Genomic DNA, 17,794 nt, shown 5'->3' on the forward strand with positions numbered 1-17,794 from the left:
GTCTGGTTTTGTGCGTGAGCGGCATTAGCGTAGCATCAGCCGTGTGGAGCCTCGCGAAACCTGACAGGACTACGGCATAGGACCGATGTCACCCGTGCCTCTGTAGAAGCAGTCACTTTCCCTTCCCCACCTTGGCGTATCGCTGCTCTGCTCTGGTTTGCCTGAAGGGCAGTTTGAGCTCTTTGCCAATGGCATGAATGCTTCCCGCGCTCTAGGAAGGAAGCAGTATGACGTTCACACTTACTCTGACCGCTCTCTACTGGGACTGCTTGATTCCAGAAGGGTCAGTGTCCTCATGTCACCACACATAACCATGCTCAGTCCCACCTCCAGGCCGCGCCTCCTCCGAGGAAGGCACCATGCACTCCATTCCTCTCCATGACCCCCATTCATCCTTCATGAGTCCATTCAGGGTGCCACCTACTTCATGAAATCTTCTCTGAGGACTCGGGCCCCATGCTGTACACTCCTCAGTTCTCCTGGTGGGGAACACCTGGTGCGCACCGTCTGCTCTGAGGTCAGATGCGGTTGCCCATGCCAACGCGGTTGGCCTCCGGTTAAGCGGAGGCAGGGACCATGCCATTGACTGTTCGGTCATCCCCTGATACCTCTCTGGGTACTAGGCTCATAGTAGTTGCTTAGGAATGACAGCAGGCTCTAGACCCAACCAGAAGGCAAGACTGAGCAAAACCAAACAGCTTTTCCATTGGATGGCCTCCCCCATCACCTCCCGAGGGCTCTAGCCTTGACCCACTCCAAAACCCTAGGGCAGAGAAATCCCACTATGAACAGGTGGGGATTTGTTAATCCCTCCTTGTTTAGTCCCCCAATAGGTAGAGATGGCTGAACTGGCGGAAGCCAGAGAAAGCCTCAGGATGGTGAACGCTCACTCTACCTCCCTTATCCCTGCAGGTCACCGAAGTGAATTTGAACAACATGCTGTGTCCGGCCATCTCAGACCCATTCTACGGCCCCTGGTATCGCATCTGGGCCTCGGGACACCAGACTCTCATGACCATGACCCACGGGAAGCTGGTCATCCTGTTCTCATACATGGCTGGGCCCTTGTGTAAATATCTGCTGGATTTGCTCCGGCTTCCAGCCAAGAAAATAGACTGAAGGTGCTTGTCTTTTTTTTTTTTTTTTTTTTTTCTCCCTGAGGAAGCAAGTCCTGACTTGACTTGGAGAACACCCAGTTCTTGATGAAATCATGGGGAGAGGGCAGTAGGATGTCTGGTGTATTTCTCTTTCCCTTGTCTCTGTCCCTTTCTTCCACACTCTTCCCTCCCCAGCTCTTCCGCCCAGGACATCTCCTGGGCCTGAGGCATCATGCTGAGGGTGGGATCCTTTCCCCTCCCCTTTGACTCTTTCTCTCTGCTCCTAGTGGCCTTACGTGGGCGAAAGTAGTCAGTGGCTTTCACTCTGCTTGTTGGTGCTTTCATGACAGCTGGTTGAGGGGACGGGGACCAACAAGCAGTAGTTCTTTTGTTGGCATTGAGGTGATGAGATTGGGTTGGGTTTCATTTCTCCACTGCCAGGGACCTCCAGGCTTACGCCAGGGTCCCCTTTTGTCTCCAGCACAGCCCCCACCATGATGGGACCGAGGCCTTGTTTCTATACCAGCGGCATGCCAAGAGCCAAGGGATTTCCCCACTCATGGCCAAAATAGAACCTGCCAGAGTCTTCCCATTGGTGTCCCATGACTCAAAGCAAGCAGCCAACTAGCCACTCCCTCCAAGATGCTTCCCTGCGGTGGAAGGTGGGGGCACTACCCGACCCCAAGGCTAGATTCTTCTGGGGGTAGAGAGCTGTTGCAGTGGCAAAATCCAAAGTGAACAAGTTTAGTCTCCACAGCTCCTACTTGGCAGGACCCTGGGTCCATCCTGCCTGAGAGAGCTGAGAAGTGACCCACATCCCAGTGAGAAGTCAGCATAGAAATTAATCAACAGAAGTGGTAACTTGAGAAAACTGTGATTTGAATCATATGCTCCATTTTAGTTCAATGTTGATAACAGATGCCCTTTTAATCTTGAGTGCCCCTTAAATGTTTCTCTCTCTCTCTCTCTCTCTCTCTCTCTCTCTCTCTTCTTTTTAAAAGGCAGCTTCAGGGAAGAGTGAGCTGGAGTTGGTTGGGGTTTATTTTATTATTATTATTATTATTATTATTATTTTTTGTTTTTGTCAGTTTGTTTGCTTCTTTGTTTTTGGATGTTTGAGTTCAGAGAATCCTTGCATCAGGGCCTGTCTCTGCGGGGGCTCCTGTCCATCCGTTTCGTGCTTTTTACGGGCTATGTCAGCATCCTGGGTTTGGAAAGATACAGATCCTGCCAGTGTTCTTTCCCGAGGGCCAGGGGTCATCACTGTAGCCAGATTCAGTGCTGAATTGTTTAGCATCGGGTGGGCATCACACACTCCCCTACTCCCCACCCAGCCCACCCTCGAAGCCCCTGTGTAGGTTGGAAGGGAGGTGCCAAGCAATCAGATCCCCATAGGTACAGGTTCAAGTGCTTCAGAAGGAACACCTTCTGTTGAAAGACTTGAAGTCAGTCACACATGGACTTGAAGGAGGGAGCCAGTGCCTGGGCATTTGCTGACTCCTTGTGGGCTTCAACTAGGAACAGGTTTGCTTCAGAACAGTAAAAGCTTGTTCAGTGACTTCCTCTGATGGCCCCCGTTCTCCTCTCCCACTGTGGGCAACTGGGAGGCTTTGGGCTGGGGTCCCGTATTTCAGCTGTTACCATATCAGACCCAGGTTGAGCGTCAGTGTCTCAGTGGTCGATTTTAGCAAATGGACCTAAGGAAGGCAGCAGAGTGCAGAAGAGTCTCTTTGAGCATGGTGAGGCCCCAGAAGCCACACCCGGGAGGGACTGCCCTTCTCCAGTGGCCTTGCTAGCCTGGAGGCCATCAATTCCCAGGGTGTGGGGGAGCTAGAGAGAGCACACCTAGTACTCTCACTCCCCTTGAGCTCCTCATGACGCACAGCCTTCATTTTCTGCCGTCTTGGAGGGTCCAGCCAAGTCTTTTTAGTGACTCTCACCCTGGGGTCGTCCTCTGGAAGGGGGCCCCTCTGGAGCAGCTAGGCTCACCCTGCCCACTGTCAAACCGCTGCGTGTAGGAATGGCTGACGAGGAACTGTGCGAGGCCTCGGTGCCCCTTGGCTCGTCACAAAAGGGAAGGTTGGAAGGAGGTCACGGGAGGAGCCCCTGGGGACATGTCCTGTCCCCTCCCAGAACAAGGAATCTCTGCAGGCAGATGGTCTGTGCTGCAGCTGGGGGCCCGCAGCCTGGGTGTGGCAGACACTCCTCTTTGGAATGCCACCGTGGCACGGCGAGTCGGCACTCCCTCTCTTTCTCTCCGTGTCGGTGGCATGGCATAGGTCGCCTGTCAGCCCGGGCTTCCCTGCGTCGACATGCCTTTGCCCTGGCTCCAGCTCAGTGCCCCATTCGGGCTGATATTCTTTTGCTGGGAAGGAAAGAAGAAAGTGACATCCCGGAGGCAGCTACATGTGTCCAGGGAAGGGGGAGGTTGGAGGGGAGGTGCGGGACTTCCAGGGGGCCAGGCCAGCTCAGAAAAATATAGGCAGAAGGAATAGAGAGTGAGCCCTGTCTACAGGCTGCGCGCGGCATCGTGGCTTGTGTGGGAGGTGCTGGGGCGCTGCAAGTACCTGACGTGGTCTTGTAGCTCACTCTTAACCTTGGGCCCAGCCCATGGTGAGAGGTGACCTGGGCACCCCTACAACAGCCTGCCTTGGAAGGTGGCCCCTGTGCCAGTGGGCCCGGGCTTCCCAGCTCCTGCCGAGGGCTTTCCTGGCAGGTGCCAAGGAGGTTCCCCAGCCACCTTGGCCAAGTTTCCATATGCCATTTGCCAGCGTGCGGGAGCGCGCTGCGTGCGCGCGCGTGTGGGTATCTGAGAGAGTGTTTGTGGAAGTGGACAGTTTCTTCTCAAACAGCCCCAGGAAGCGAAAGGAGGGCTTTCCCAGCCCCAGGTAGTCTTGGCCAAGGATCTGGGCCAATGATAAGAGTCCGCTTAGCTGGCCAACTTTGTGGCATCAGCTCAGAACAGAAGAGATGGTCACGCCTGCTTGCAGCCCCCTCCCTCTTCCCAGGTGCCACATTCCTCTGTCCTCTCGCAGGGTGGTCTGGGGTTCAGTGGGATGGTCGGCTTCCGTCGCTGTCTGGTACCTCCAGGCTAGCTACCAGATCACCCCATTTTGCTGTAGCCTCGCTCAGGGTTTTGCCATTTGTGCTTGTGTTATGTGAAGTGGGCACAGCTCCCCACCGGTAGCAAGTTGTCGGTCTGTCTCTGCGCCCCGGGGCCGGGTGGGGCCCTGGGGCTGAGCTCAGTGGCTCGGGGGTAACAGAAAGCCCTTGATCTCCCCCCTCCCTCGGCCAGAAGGACTTCCCTGGGTTTGTAGGCGTTGATCCAGAGTCATATGTCCTCTCTGGGAGATTGACGGGGAAGCCGGGGAGGAATGACAGTACAGGCCAAGATGCTGGTGCTGGTTTGCATAGGGAGGGTGTCCCTCAGGCCCTGGCAGGATCGGAGGCAGGCCCCAGCCTGGGGAAGGTCTTCCTACCACATGGCCTGCCCTGCCCTGCCCTCTCTGAGGGGGTTAGAGTCCACGAGACGGAGTGAGCCGCCTTCTTCTGTATATAGAGCGAGCCAGTACTGTGCTCAGGAAAACCTAGTCACTTGTCGCTGCTCTGTCTGTGACGTTTTCGTACACTGGTTTGCTACTCCGGGCACGAAACAAAAACAAAACAAAGTTGTTTCAAGCAACACTGTCGTTTTGGAAACTGGCTTTTCTTTTGGTGTGCGTTTTGTATTCTATTCTAAGGAATTCTTCATTTATCTTGGTGTTATTGTGGTGGAGAGAATAAGATAGTCTCATTTTTGCCAGGAAATGGGCACATGCCTCTGTCCCCGCCCCCATCCTTCCCCATTTGCTGTGCACTGGGCAGATCCCTCCTGTCACGTCCCATCCCCCCACTCCCCCACTGGCTCCCTTTAGAACCAGTCTTTGTGAGCCTCCTAGACAGCAGCAGGGGGAGTGCCCTTGCCAGGCTGGTTCTTAGGTGGCCCTGTGCCCCCACCAGTTTTCTCACCTCCCCGGGGCATCTTGTAATGTATTTTCCTCTGTTTTGTAAAACCTTATGATTGTGCCGAAATGGTTTCTGCAGTCACCTTTAGAAATAAGTGGTCATTCATTTGTGTGCTTAGCATTCTGAACTTTCAGTCTTAGCTTTTTCTGTTGTTGAAGATCCCTGAGCGGTCCCCTCACCATGGGACTTTACTGTTACAATGTTTTCTTCATTTACTCTGATTAAAAGATTTATGAGAACCCAGGAGTCCTGGCCTTCCTTTCCCAGAACCTTCTTAGAAGCCCATCTGCTTCGAAAAGTAGACAGAAAGGGGCCACTTGTCCTCCACACCATGGAGGGACCGCCAAGGGGCAGCTGGCGCTGTGCACAGCTTTGCCCCGGGAGCCCTGCAGCTGGCCCTGAGCTTCATGCACTGCCTGCTTCTGCCGGGGCTGCCCCGGACGCAACAGGCCTGCTTGCTTTTAGCAGAGACTGTCTTCTGGGGACATCTGCTGGGTTCCTGGAGCCCCACAGTGTGCTGGGCCGTGTGGCGTGACTGCTCTTAGAGGAGGTAACTTAGAAACCTGACATGTTCAGGGCCACCTTTCCCGGGTTCCCCGAGGGCCGGCAGGTTCCATGCCAGAACTGTTCAGCACAGGCAGACTGTCCCGTGGGGTGGGGGTGGAACACTATCAGCCCTGCTCCTTTGGGAACATTCTCACCTGCCTTTCTGAAGCCATGCACTGAGCAGCCCGTGGTAACTGTGAACAGGCCAGCCTGCCTTTGTACCAGACAGAGGCCCTACTTGGTGTTTTGCTGCTTCTCGAAGGGACACAGCTAGCCAACGTCCCCCCCCACCACCACCCCCGGTGCAGGTGGATCGGCTCGTTGGCTGGTAGTTGGGCACCCAGGCTATCAATGAGGCAGGGGCCTGCAGTCCCAGGCTACAGAACCACTAGCTTGGGTCAGGCTCTCCGGCCGCCCCAGGCTCTCCACCTGCAGAACAATAGTGTGCGTGGTGTGGCGCTAAGTCCCTCCACACACATGACCTCCTGTAACCCCCACAGAGGCACACTGAGCTGACTGGCAATGCCCTCTCTGTCAGAGAAAGCAGGCTCTGGGCTGAAGGAGACGCTGGCATGCGAAGACAGTTTCGTTAGACTCTAAAGCCCATGTGCTTTGCGCTCTCCCTGGACGCCGCTGCCTGTGGTGCCCGGATTAACAAGGCAGACCCCTGCCCAGGGCTGCCCGCGCCCACCCCGAGAGGAATGGGTGGAGAGCCAGGCAGTGGTGTGGAAGGCGAGAGAGGCGGGGAACCCCACGAGTGTGCAAAGCAGAGAAGCCAAACCCATCTTTTCTTGTGACCCCGGTGAGCCCCAGAGCGGAGCTGAGAGTGGACGCGAGGCCAGGCAAGAGCTGGCCCAAGGGGCAGGACAGAAAGTGGCTGCTGGAAGGAGGTGAGGAAAATTGGTCACGTGGCCTTTCCGTGTGGCTCCCTTTTCAGAAAGAGCTGTTGGGGGCAGCTGGGTGACTCCGTCAGTTAAGTGTCCAACTCTTGGTTTCGCCTCAGGTCATGATCTCATGGTTTGTGAGTTCGAGCCCCACATCAGGCTTCGTGCTGACAGTGCAGAGCCTGCTTGGGATTGTCTCTCTGCCCCTCCCCCTCTCATTCTCTCTCTCTCTTTGTCTCTCTCTCAAAAATAAATAAATAAATAAATAAACTTAAAAAAAAAGAAAGAGCTACACACCAGTGACCTAGGCCATGACCTTCTTTCTCTCCCCTGGCCTAGCGAGTCTGCTTCCGCCTGCCGCCTCTGTTCCAGTCTGTGTCCCGTGCCGCAGGCGGCAAACGCACATCTGCCTGCATTGCTTCCCTGGGCCCCGCAAACATCTTTCGCTTCATCTCCTCTCCCCCACGCCTCCCCCCTCCCCCAAGAACCATACACAGGGAGAGAGACCCTTTGCTCCAGCCCACTTTTCACGCAGTGACGTTTTCCGCTTCCTTTTCTCTTTGTGCGGGTTTCTCAGCTCCCCAGTCTCCCTTATCGTCCAAAGGCCTGAGCTCTAGTGTCCACTCCTGGGCCAGTCTTCCCTGAGCTGCAGTCCGAGTTAGGTACTTCGGCTTGGCTCCTGCAAGCACCCGGAGCTCACTGTGGGGCGCCATGCACCCCCTTGCTAGGTAATGCATTCTGGCTCCTTGTACCTCTATAGACTGAGCTCCTGGAGGGCAGGGATGGGGTGTGATTCGTTCTCCAGCCCGTGGGACAGGACCTGTTCCATAGAAGGTGCTCAGTGAACACCGATCTTACCCAGGAGTGCTGCCAAATGGCGAGAGGCACCACTGTCACCCCAAGGAGAAACCTTGCCACGCTAGCTGTCACCCATCCCATGCATCCGTGGGTTCTCCCTCGTGGAGCCATGTGCCTTCGTTTGCCCAGGTGCCTTGAGCTGCAGCCTGGGGGCCTCCATGCTGAGCCTTCCCTGGACCCCTGGGTGGAGGCTGGGCAAGGCGTCCGGCTACGTTTCTGGATCCTTGGGAGCTGTTCAGTCCCCACCAGGGTCGTCCCCCCCCCACCCCGTTCCCTGGGGGCACACGGGTTGGTGTTGGCACAGCCAAAGCCCTGCCTGCCCGTGGAGTATGTCCCCTATCCCTCGGGGGGGGGGGGGTAGGGAGCGGCTAGGGGTGGTTACAGCGTGATCCCCCCCAATGAATTTTCCCCTTGTCCTGGTTTGCCAAGGCCGGTGGAGAGACGGAGCTACAGACGTCAGTCTGACAAACGCAATGGCTTATTCAAAGGATGTGTGGTTTGCTGACCTTGGCAACAGGCGAGGCCGGCCTCGTCCAAAGTCAAGGACTCCCTGTTACTGCCTGTACCCACCCCTCTCTCGGTCAGCATTCGCCCGGCATCCAGAGTGCACATCTGGGGTGTCTGAGCTGCCTGGCAAGGAGGTTTAAGTGTCTGCCAGGGGCGCGGTAGGGAAGGCTGCTCCTGTTGCTAATGGATGACCCGAAGGGCTCTGCCGCCCACAGCTGACTTCCTAACGTCAGTGCGGCACCTCTGGGAGTCTCCCAGCAAGGCGGGTCTGGGCAGGGAGGTTCAACGCTTCCTCAACAAAGCTCTGACAGGTGACGGGGCTGGTGGCACGGGCTGCATAGGTGTTCTCCTTTCCAGCGAGGCCTCGCAAACCTTACCTCTGCTCCAGCTACCAGTGCTCCCTGGTCTCTCCTGCCTCCTCCTCCCCCTCCCCATTCAGGGGGGCCACCGGGGTGCCGCCTGCTCTGGCTGGCCCTTCAGCGATTCGTTTCCTACTTTCCAGGAGTCCCAAGTCCCTTTACTAGTCAATCTGTAGAAGACAACTCGGGGCTCTCCCGTCTCCTGCCTGCTGGGAATGGGGGGCCTTCCTGTGCCCCTCCAGGATACACCCCTGGAGTTCGAGAATGTGGGAGCTGACAGGATACTCAGGCAGGAGCTCCTAGATTTTCCTGCGTATTAGGATCACCTGGGGAGCTTCCACAAAAAATCCCAATGCCCAGGCCTCGCCCCAGCTCATGATTCAAAGCAAACTTTTTTTGGTTTTGTTTTTACTCGAAGCTTCCAGGTTGTGAGTCATCTCTTTGACCTGACCCTCTACACCAGTGCCTTTTAAAAATAGAAATATTCAAGGCCTACCAACAAGTAGGAAGACTAATACCTAAATCCAGCTCAAGGAGAAGAACGTTACCAATGCCGTGGAAACACACCCTTACACCGGAAATTTGGAGATTGTTCCTCAGAGCTTCAGGGAGTCTGGAGAAGGTCCTTAGGAGCCACCTCGGGGGGAGGGATGGGTGGGAGCAGAGTGGGTGAGGCTCTGATCTTTCCCCTTGCTTCCCCCGGAACAATTCTAGTTTTATTGTTTTGTACATTGAGGTCCTGTAAGTAATTTCATTGGGAAAGACATTTAAAAGTCACTTATTTCCATGCTCACTAGTCCTGTCTCCACTCTCCCCTGGATAGGGGTTGTTCTGTAATAGTGATAGGTGCACTTGGCCAGGTCCTACCTCTCTGAACTCCAAGGTGGCTGTGAAAGCCACCAGTGGGGGAAAAAATGGCTTTATCAAGTCCTGTCCGATGTCAGGGGGCTCTGTTTCCAGACAGTGCAGTTACTCTGCATGTTCTCAGCGCACAGACATTACTTGGGGTTTTGACTACACTCACCCACTGTGCCTTAATGTGCCCCATGTCGTTGGGGTCTCTGGGGTGTGGAGGAGACATGATACCTCAGTTTTAAAGAATGGTCTGTGTTTCATTGACTCTAAGACCTCTCCCCACACTTTTTTTTTTCACACGTTAATACCTCTAAATTTGGGATGCATATGGGGTGCCTGGGTGGCTCAGTTGGTTAAGCGTCCAGCTCTTGACTTCGGCTCAGGTCTGATCTCACGGTTCATGAGCTTGAGCCCCGCATCAGGCTCTAGGCTGACAGCTCGGAACCTGCTTGGGATTCTCTCTCTCTCCTCTCTCTCTCTCTCTCTCCCCCTCCCCAACTTGCTCTCCATTTCTCTCTCTCTCTCTCTCTCTCTCCCAACAAATAAAAATAAACTTAAAACAATAAATTTGGGATGCATCTTACAATCAGTGGCGTGACATTTTAATCAGCAGCTTAGTTGTCTTTTCCAGGGGCACGTAAAATCCGTGGCCATCTTGCATCTGAGGTGTCTTAGAGTTGCCGGGATGCCGTAATTGTTCCTTGCCCCATGAGAGTCCCCATCCTGGGAGAGAAAACCCCTTTGGAAAAACTTACAAACGAACTTGTCGCCTATAGTCTTGTTCCAACCCTCCATCCTCTTTTTCTTTCCTGCCAGCATCCACACAAGCTCTCTGCTTCCTGACCAGAGGGGGGCTCACTGTGCTGGGCTACCTCTTGGGGCAGGGAAGGAGGCCGGGTGCACCTGTGTAAGGAGCACACCATGCCCACCAACAGGGAATGAGGGAGGGAGGGAAGGAGGAGGCCAGAAAGAGAGCTGGGGGAAGAGCCAGACAAGCCAGGCCAGCCATCCCCGACAGCTCTGGTTTCTTTATTTCCCACCCACGGCCTGGCCAGACAGCTCAGGCTGCTTCCCTGGGGATTTCCCAGGGCTAGTCATTGCCAGAGGTGAGCGAGGAGGGCTGTAGGGGGAAGGGGCCCAGCCTTGCCCTGGGTTGACGTGAGCAGCTGCCTGGCCCACGCAGAGGAAGACCGTGATTTCCTCACCTCCTCCGACGAGGCAGAAGCGTTGGGCAGTGGGCCTCTCAAGGAGAGGCAACACCTCGGCCTAGGGTAGTGTATACCGTGGGCATTGACCGCACTCGGAGATTGCCACCAACCATCCCTCGGTGCTGGCAGCTGCTTTAATGAAGCTTGGCCCTTGTAGCCTTGAGGCCAAGCTCTTCCAGAAGGGGAAGGAGTGTCTGCAGGGAGGTCCAGGGATACTTGAGCACAGGAAGAGGTTTTGGGGACGTCCCCTGCCCCCTCCCCTCCCCTCTCCCAAGAGCTTAGGAAGACACGATCAGCCTGGATTACAGCTGCCCTCATGTAACTGGGTTAAAGTGTTGGCCTACTTAGGCCCCTCCTGCGGTGGCCTCCTTCAAAGCTGATGAGGCCGATTAGGAGGCTATTTCTGAGCCCTAGTTGTGTACCCAGAAGCCTGGGGGCCGTCCTCCTGTGACAAGAAAGACAATAAGGCTAGACGGCCAAGGGCAGGCTCGGCCCTGCCTGTGGGAGAGCAGTTCTGTCAGACCTCGTGTGTCCTTGTAAAAGAGTCAAATAATGTCAAGTCTAAGCGCCGGGGCTTTGAACTTCAAACCAACCAGTTTTCAGCCAAAGACCTTGTCCTATGTCTTTGCCGTCTCCAGTCCTAGAGAGAGATGACAGAGAGGCAAGAGGAAGCCTGCCTCCATCGATGGTCAATGATAGCCACCTTCCTCCATTCAGTAGGTGCTGTGCATTTGAGGGCTATTTTTGTTGACCTTCTCTGAGCCTCAGTTTACTCATCTGTAAAATGGAAAGAACATCAGTACCTGCTTCCTGGAGCCGGTGTGAAGAGTGACTAGATAAGGCACGTAAAGGCACTTGGCACAGTGCCTGGCCCCTTAAGCCCTGCTTCCATCAATGCCAGACGCCATCACTGCTATCGTTACCACCGCTACTGCCACCACCATTGCCACCCTCATACTCATCCTCATCGAGACGTCAGAGTGAACGCTAGAGAGCTCAGTCTCTGGAGCCTGACAAGCTTGGTCTGAATCGTGGCTCTGCCATTTTGTAGCCTAGGTGGCCTTAGATAATTGGTAACTTCTTTGAACTAGATTCTTATTCTGTAAAATGGGAGATTAAGGCTGTTGAAACGTGGATGCCATGGTCCTTACCACACAGTAAGCACTCGATCAGTGCTGGCTCTTTTAATTACTTAAAAGGAATGGTCATGATCCGTGGTATCAGGGGTTGGGGTAGGGAGGGATGAGTAGGTGAAGCACAGAGGACTTTTAGGGCAGTGAAACTGTTCTGTATGCTACTGTAATGCTAGATGCATGTCGTTATACATTTATCCAAACCCACAGAATGTACAGCATCACCAGTGAAGCCTAATGGAAATGCTAGACTTTGGGCGATAACGATGTGCCGATGTAGGTTCATCATTTGTAACAAATGTGCCACTCACGTGTGGGGATATTCATGGTGAGGAGGAGGCTGTGTGTGGAGGGCGGGGTGGCAGGCAGTGAGTATATGGGAACTTGCTGTACTTTCTGCTCAATTTTGCTGTGAACCTAAAAGTGCTCTAAAATTACAGTCTATTTGAAAGAAACGGGAAAGAAAAAGGTGATCGAACTAGATTGTTATAAAGCTGGGATGTTAACCATAATCCCCATGGTAACCACTAAGAAGATAAATAAAAGATACAGGAAAGGAAGAGGGAATCAAAATGATTCACAAGGGGAAAAAAAATCCATCAGACACAAAACAAGGCATAGGAACTGAGGAACAAAAAAAGATATGACGTACAGAAAACAAATAGCACAATAGCAGAAAAAAAATCCTAAATAATTAGTGATTATCACTAATCACTAAATGTAAATGGGTTAAACTTGCCAATTAAAAGAAATATGTTGGCAAAATGGACGTGAAAAAGACATGACCCCACTTATATGCTGCTTACAAAATACTCAGATTAGACCCGAAGACACAAATGGGTTGGAAGTGAAGGGATGAAAAAGATAACTCAGTGGAAGCAGTGGTTACCAAAAGAGAGCCGGGGTGGCTACATACCAGGCCAAATCAATTTTAAGTGAAGAACTGTTACAAGAGGCCAAGAAGGGCATTTTTATTGATAAAAGGCTTGATTCTTTGAGAGGATACAATTCTGAACACACAAAACACCAAACAACAGATTTAAGAGATCAGAAGGATGGGGCGCCTGGGTGGCGCAGTCGGTTAAGCGTCCGACTTCAGCCAGGTCACGATCTCGCGGTCCGTGAGTTCGAGCCCCGCGTCGGGCTCTGGGCTGATGGCTCAGAGCCTGGAGCCTGTTTCCAATTCTGTGTCTCCCTCTCTCTCTGCCCCTCCCCCGTTCATGCTCTGTCTCTCTCTGTCCCAACAAATAAATAAACGTTGAAAAAAAAATTTAAAAAAAATGTTTTTAATGTTTATTTTTGAGGGAGAGAGAGAGAGACAGACAGACAGACAGTGTGCCAGTGGGGGAAGGGCAGAGAGAGAGGGAGATGCAGAATCAGAAGCAGGCTCCAGGCTCCGAGCTGTCAGAGAATTAGAATATTATTTGTCTCAAGACTCTTACTGGATGGGGCGCCTGGGTGGCGCAGTCGGTTAAGCGTCCGACTTCAGCCAGGTCACGATCTCGCGGTCCGTGAGTTCGAGCCCCGCGTCAGGCTCTGGGCTGATGGCTCGGAGCCTGGAGCCTGTTTCCGATTCTGTGTCTCCCTCTCTCTCTGCCCCTCCCCCGCTCATGCTCTGTCTCTCTCTGTCCCAAAAATAAATAAACGTTGAAAAAAAATTAAAAAAAAATAAAAGATCAGAAGGAAACACTGACAGAATCAAAGGGAGAAACAGACAGTTCTATAGTAATAGGTGGAGACATCTATATCCCACTTTAAATAATGGATAGGACCCTTAGACAATAATAGGTCAATACGGAATGGAAGACTTGAAGAACACTATAAACCAACTAGACCAGAAGACATACACAGAACACTCTACCCAATAAGAGCACCACACACATTCCTCTCAAGTGTACATGTATCATTCTCCAGGATGCACCATATGTTAGGTTATAAAACAATCCTCAATACGTTTTAAAAAGATTGAAATCATACAAAGCATCTTCTGTGATCAAATGGAATGAAGCTAGAAATCAGTAACAGAAGGAAAACTGAAGAATTGCAAATATGTGGAAATTAGACAACACAGTCTTAACCAATGGGTTAAAGAAGAAGTCACTAGGGAAATTAGAAAATGCTCTGAGATAAATGAAAATGAAAATACAATATACCAGAATGTACAGGATACAGTGAAGGCAGTGCTCAGAGGTGAATTTATAGCTAGGAACACTTTCATTAAAAAGGAAGATCTGAAATCAACACCCTAACTTTACATCTTGAGGAAGTAGAAAAAGAAGGGCAGAATTAAATGAGAAAGAGAATAGAAAAATATAGAATCAGTGAAACCGATAATTGGTTCTTTAAAAAGATAGACAAAATTGACAAAACTTTAGCCAGACTCATTAAGAAGAAAAAGACAAATAACAAAAATTGGAAATGAAAGCAAGGGTGTTACCACCAACCTTACAAAAATTATAAGGCTCATCAGAGAACACTATAAGCGGTTGTATACCAATAAATTAGTCTTCAGGAAATGGACAAGTTCCTAGAAACATACAAATTACCAAAACTGACTCAAGAAGAAATACACATCCGAATAGACCTATCAGTAAAGAGAGTGAATCAGAATCAAAAACCTCCCAACTAGGAAAAAGCCCAGGCTTCATTGATGAATTCTACCGAACATTTAAAGATTTGACAATAATCCTATTCAAACTCTTCCAAAAAAAAAAAAAAAAAAAAAAAAACCAGAAGAGGAAGGGACACTTCTAACACATTCTATAAGTCCAGCCTTACCCAGATACAAAGGCCAGATAAAGATACCGTAAGAAAAGAAAACCACAGACCAGTATCCCTTAGGAATAAAGACACCAAAGTTCTCAACAAAATATCTGCAAACCAAATCCCACAGTACATTAAAAGGATCATACCACAGCCCCACGTGGGATTTATCCCAGAAATGCAAGGGTGGTTCAATATAAAATCAACCAAGGCAGCTCACCACATTAATAACAGAACGAAGGGGGGAAATGGTCATTTCAATAGACACAGAAAAAAGCATTTGACAAAAGTCAACACTCTTTCATGAAAAAAAACATTTAACAAACTAGGTTTAGAAGGCAAGTTCCACAATGTGATAAAGGGCATTTACGAGAAACCCGCAGCTAATATCATACTTGGTGGTGAAAGACTGAAAGTTTTCCCCCTGAGGTGAGAAACAAGACTGTAATGCCAGCTCTCACCTCTGCTATTCAACATTGGAAGTGCTAGCCAGAGCAATTAGGCAGGAGAAAGAAACAAAAGACACCCAGAATGGAAATGGAAAAAAAAAATGAAAGTTTATTTGCAGGGTGATAGGATTCTCTCTATATAAAATCCCATAGAATGCACACACACACACACACACACATACACACACTAGTAGTGTATAAGGAAGGAAGGAAAAAAAGAAAGTTCATTGCAAGATATAAGATCAATGCACGGGGGCACCTGGGTGACTCAGTTGCTTAAGCGTCCGACTCTTGATTTCTCAGGTCATGATCTCACGGTTCTTGAAATCAAGCCATGCATTGCGCTCTGTACTGACGGCACGGAGCCTGCTTGGGATTTTGTCTCCCTCTCTGGCTGCCCCTCCCTTGCTCTCTCTCTCAACATAAATAAACTAATAAATCAATGCACAAAAATCAGTGGTGTTTCTATACACCAATAATGGATTATATATCAAAGAAGTTAAGAGAAACAATTCCATTTACAATAGCATCCAGGGGCGCCTGGGTGGCTCAGCTGGTTGAGCATCCAACTTTTGGCTCAGGTCATGATCTCACAGTTCGTGAGCTTGAGCCCCGTGTCGGGCTCTGTGCTGATAGCTCACAGCCTGGAGCCTGCTTCGGATTCTGTGTCCCCCTCTCTCTCCGCCCCACCCCTGCTTGTGCTCTCTGTCTTTCAAAAATAAATAAACATTAAAAAAAATTTAAAAGAAAAACAATAGCATCCAAAAGAATAAGGGTCCTAGGAAAAAAATTAAACAAGGAGGTAAAAGGAAGACTTAAATAAATGGAAAGGCATCTCATGCTCGTGGATTGGAAGACTTAATATCGAGATGGCAACAGTCCCTAAAGCAATCTACAGATTCAGTGCAATCCCTATCAGAAGTCCAGTGGCCTTTATTTTTGCAGATATGGAAAAGCCAACCCTCAAATTTATAAGGAATTTCAAGGATCCTTGGAGAGCTCAAACAATCGTGAAAAAGAAAAACAAGGCAGGAGGACTCACACTTCCCCATTTCAAAACTTACGACAAAACTAATCAGGGGTGCCTAAGCCTGAGTGCCTCAGTGGGTTAAGTGTCCAGCTCTTGGTTTCGGCTCAGATCATGATCTCACAGATCATGGGATCGAGCCCTGCATCAGGCTCTGCGTGGACAGTGCGAAGCCTGCTTGCGATTCTCTCTCTCTCTGTCTGCCCCTCCCCTGCTCACTCTCTCTCAAAATAAATAAATAAACATTAAAAACAAACAAAACTAGAGTAATCAAAACAGTATGGTAGTGGCAAAAGGGTAGACACAGACCAATGGAATAGCATTGAGGGCCCAGAAATAAACCCAAACCTCTATGGTCTATTGATTTTCAACAAGGGTTCCCAAACCATTCCATGGGGGACAGAATAGCTTTTTTAGCAAATAGTGTTGGGACAACTGGATATCCACATTCAAAAGAATGAAGTCAGGCCTCTACCTCAAACCACATGTAAAAATTAACTCAAAATAGATCAACAACCTAAATACAAGGGGTAAAATTATTAGAAGAGAGCATAGGTGTACATCTTCATGACCTGGGACTTGGCCATAGATTCTTAGGTTTGACACCAAAAACATGAGCAACAAAAGAAAAACATAGATACACTGGACTTTATAAAAACCAGAAAGTTTTATTCCTCAAAGGACATTGTAAAGAATGTACAAAGACTGACTACAGAGTGGGAGAAAATATTTTCAAATTACTTCTCTAAGGATTTAATACTCTCTCTCCCTCTCTCTCCACACACACACACACATACACCATATATATATGGTATACACACATATACCATTATATATACATATATATACACACACACATATATGTATAGCATTACAACTCACACATACATATACCATTATATATACGTGTGTGTGTGTGTGTGTATACCATTACAACTCAACAAAAAGACCAACAACCCAATTAAAAACTGGGTAAAGGACTTGAATAGACATTTCTCTAAAGAAGATATACAAATGGACCAATTAGCACATGAAAAGGTGTCTCGACCTCACTGATCATTGACAAGATGCAAATCCAAACCACAGTGAGGTATCAGTTCACACCCATGAGGATGACTATGATCAGACAGATAGTAACAACCGTTGGGGAGGATGTGGAGAAATTGGAACCTGCATATATGACTGGTGGGAATGGAAGACGGTGCAGCCAGCCACTGTAGAAAAGATTGATGGTTCCTCAAAAAGTTAGACGTAGAATTACCCTATGATCCAGCAATTCCATTCCCAAGTATACAGCCAAGAGAAATGAAAACGTATGTCCACACAGAAACCTCCGTAGACACGGATGTTTATGGCAACATTATTCAGAAAAGCCGAATGTTTGAAGCAGCCCAAATGTTCATCCGTGGATTGATGAATGGATGAGCCAACTGTGGTATAGCTATATAAGGAAATATCATTCAGCCATAAAAATGAAGTACTAAAACACGCTACAACTTAGATGGACCTCGAAAATATTATGCTAAGTAAAAGGAGCTAGTGACAAAAAGTCACATATTGTATGACTCCATTTGTAGGATATCTGACAATACGGCGATACGTGTAGTATGTAGATACGATACTATCCTGCGTATCTTACATATCCAGGATACGTAAATTCCAAGAGACCGAAAGAAGATTAGAGGTCACTTAGGGGTTGGGCGAGGGGAAAATGGGGTGTGACCTCTTAGTGGGGATGGGTATTTTGATGGAGTGATGAAAAAGTTGTAAACTAGAACTATTGTAAATACACTAAATATCACTGAATTGGATGCTTTAAAGTGGTTGATTGCATGTTATGTGAATTTTGCCTCAATAAAGACAATGTCCAACAGAGGAGGTGAAAGGAAAGGAGTGTCTTTTTACCTCTCAAGTCCCGCTTGCAGGACGCACTGTGTAGCCGGCCCTAGAACGAAGGGTGTTGCCTGCACTTGCCCAGACTAGGGCAGACCATTAATGATTTCTAGTTGGCCTTCTCCAAGTCCGCAGATTCTTCTGGAGTGGTACAAACCCAAATGGAGGAAGAAGGGGCCACTGAGGCCCATCTACCCCACTGGAGCCATC

At 50.0% G+C, this 17,794-nt stretch overlaps 1 protein-coding gene and 1 long non-coding RNA gene across 6 annotated transcripts in view; one reads left to right on the plus strand and one right to left on the minus strand.

Annotated features, from left to right (window-relative positions):
• TMEM164 (transmembrane protein 164) overlaps nt 1-5,341 on the plus strand; it is a 166,208-nt gene extending 160,867 nt beyond the window's left edge. For all 5 annotated transcript variants that reach the window (XM_045051249.1, XM_045051248.1, XM_045051247.1 and 2 more), the window contains one exon: nt 913-5,341. In XM_045051249.1, the coding sequence (XP_044907184.1) occupies nt 913-1,073 (161 nt within the window). In that variant the 3' untranslated portion in view covers nt 1,074-5,341. The remainder of the gene's footprint in view (nt 1-912) is intronic.
• Nucleotides 5,342-9,696: 4,355 nt separating this feature from the next.
• On the minus strand, nt 9,697-10,496 carry LOC111558716. Its single transcript, XR_002739826.2, has 2 exons — nt 10,317-10,496; nt 9,697-9,834 (listed from the first exon to the last, which is right to left on the minus strand). It is a non-coding gene; the product is annotated as an uncharacterized LOC111558716 (long non-coding RNA).
• Nucleotides 10,497-17,794: the final 7,298 nt, after the last annotated feature.

The sequence above is a fragment of the Felis catus genome, chromosome X (assembly GCF_018350175.1).
Source record: "Felis catus isolate Fca126 chromosome X, F.catus_Fca126_mat1.0, whole genome shotgun sequence".
Lineage (NCBI taxonomy): Eukaryota > Metazoa > Chordata > Mammalia > Carnivora > Felidae > Felis > Felis catus.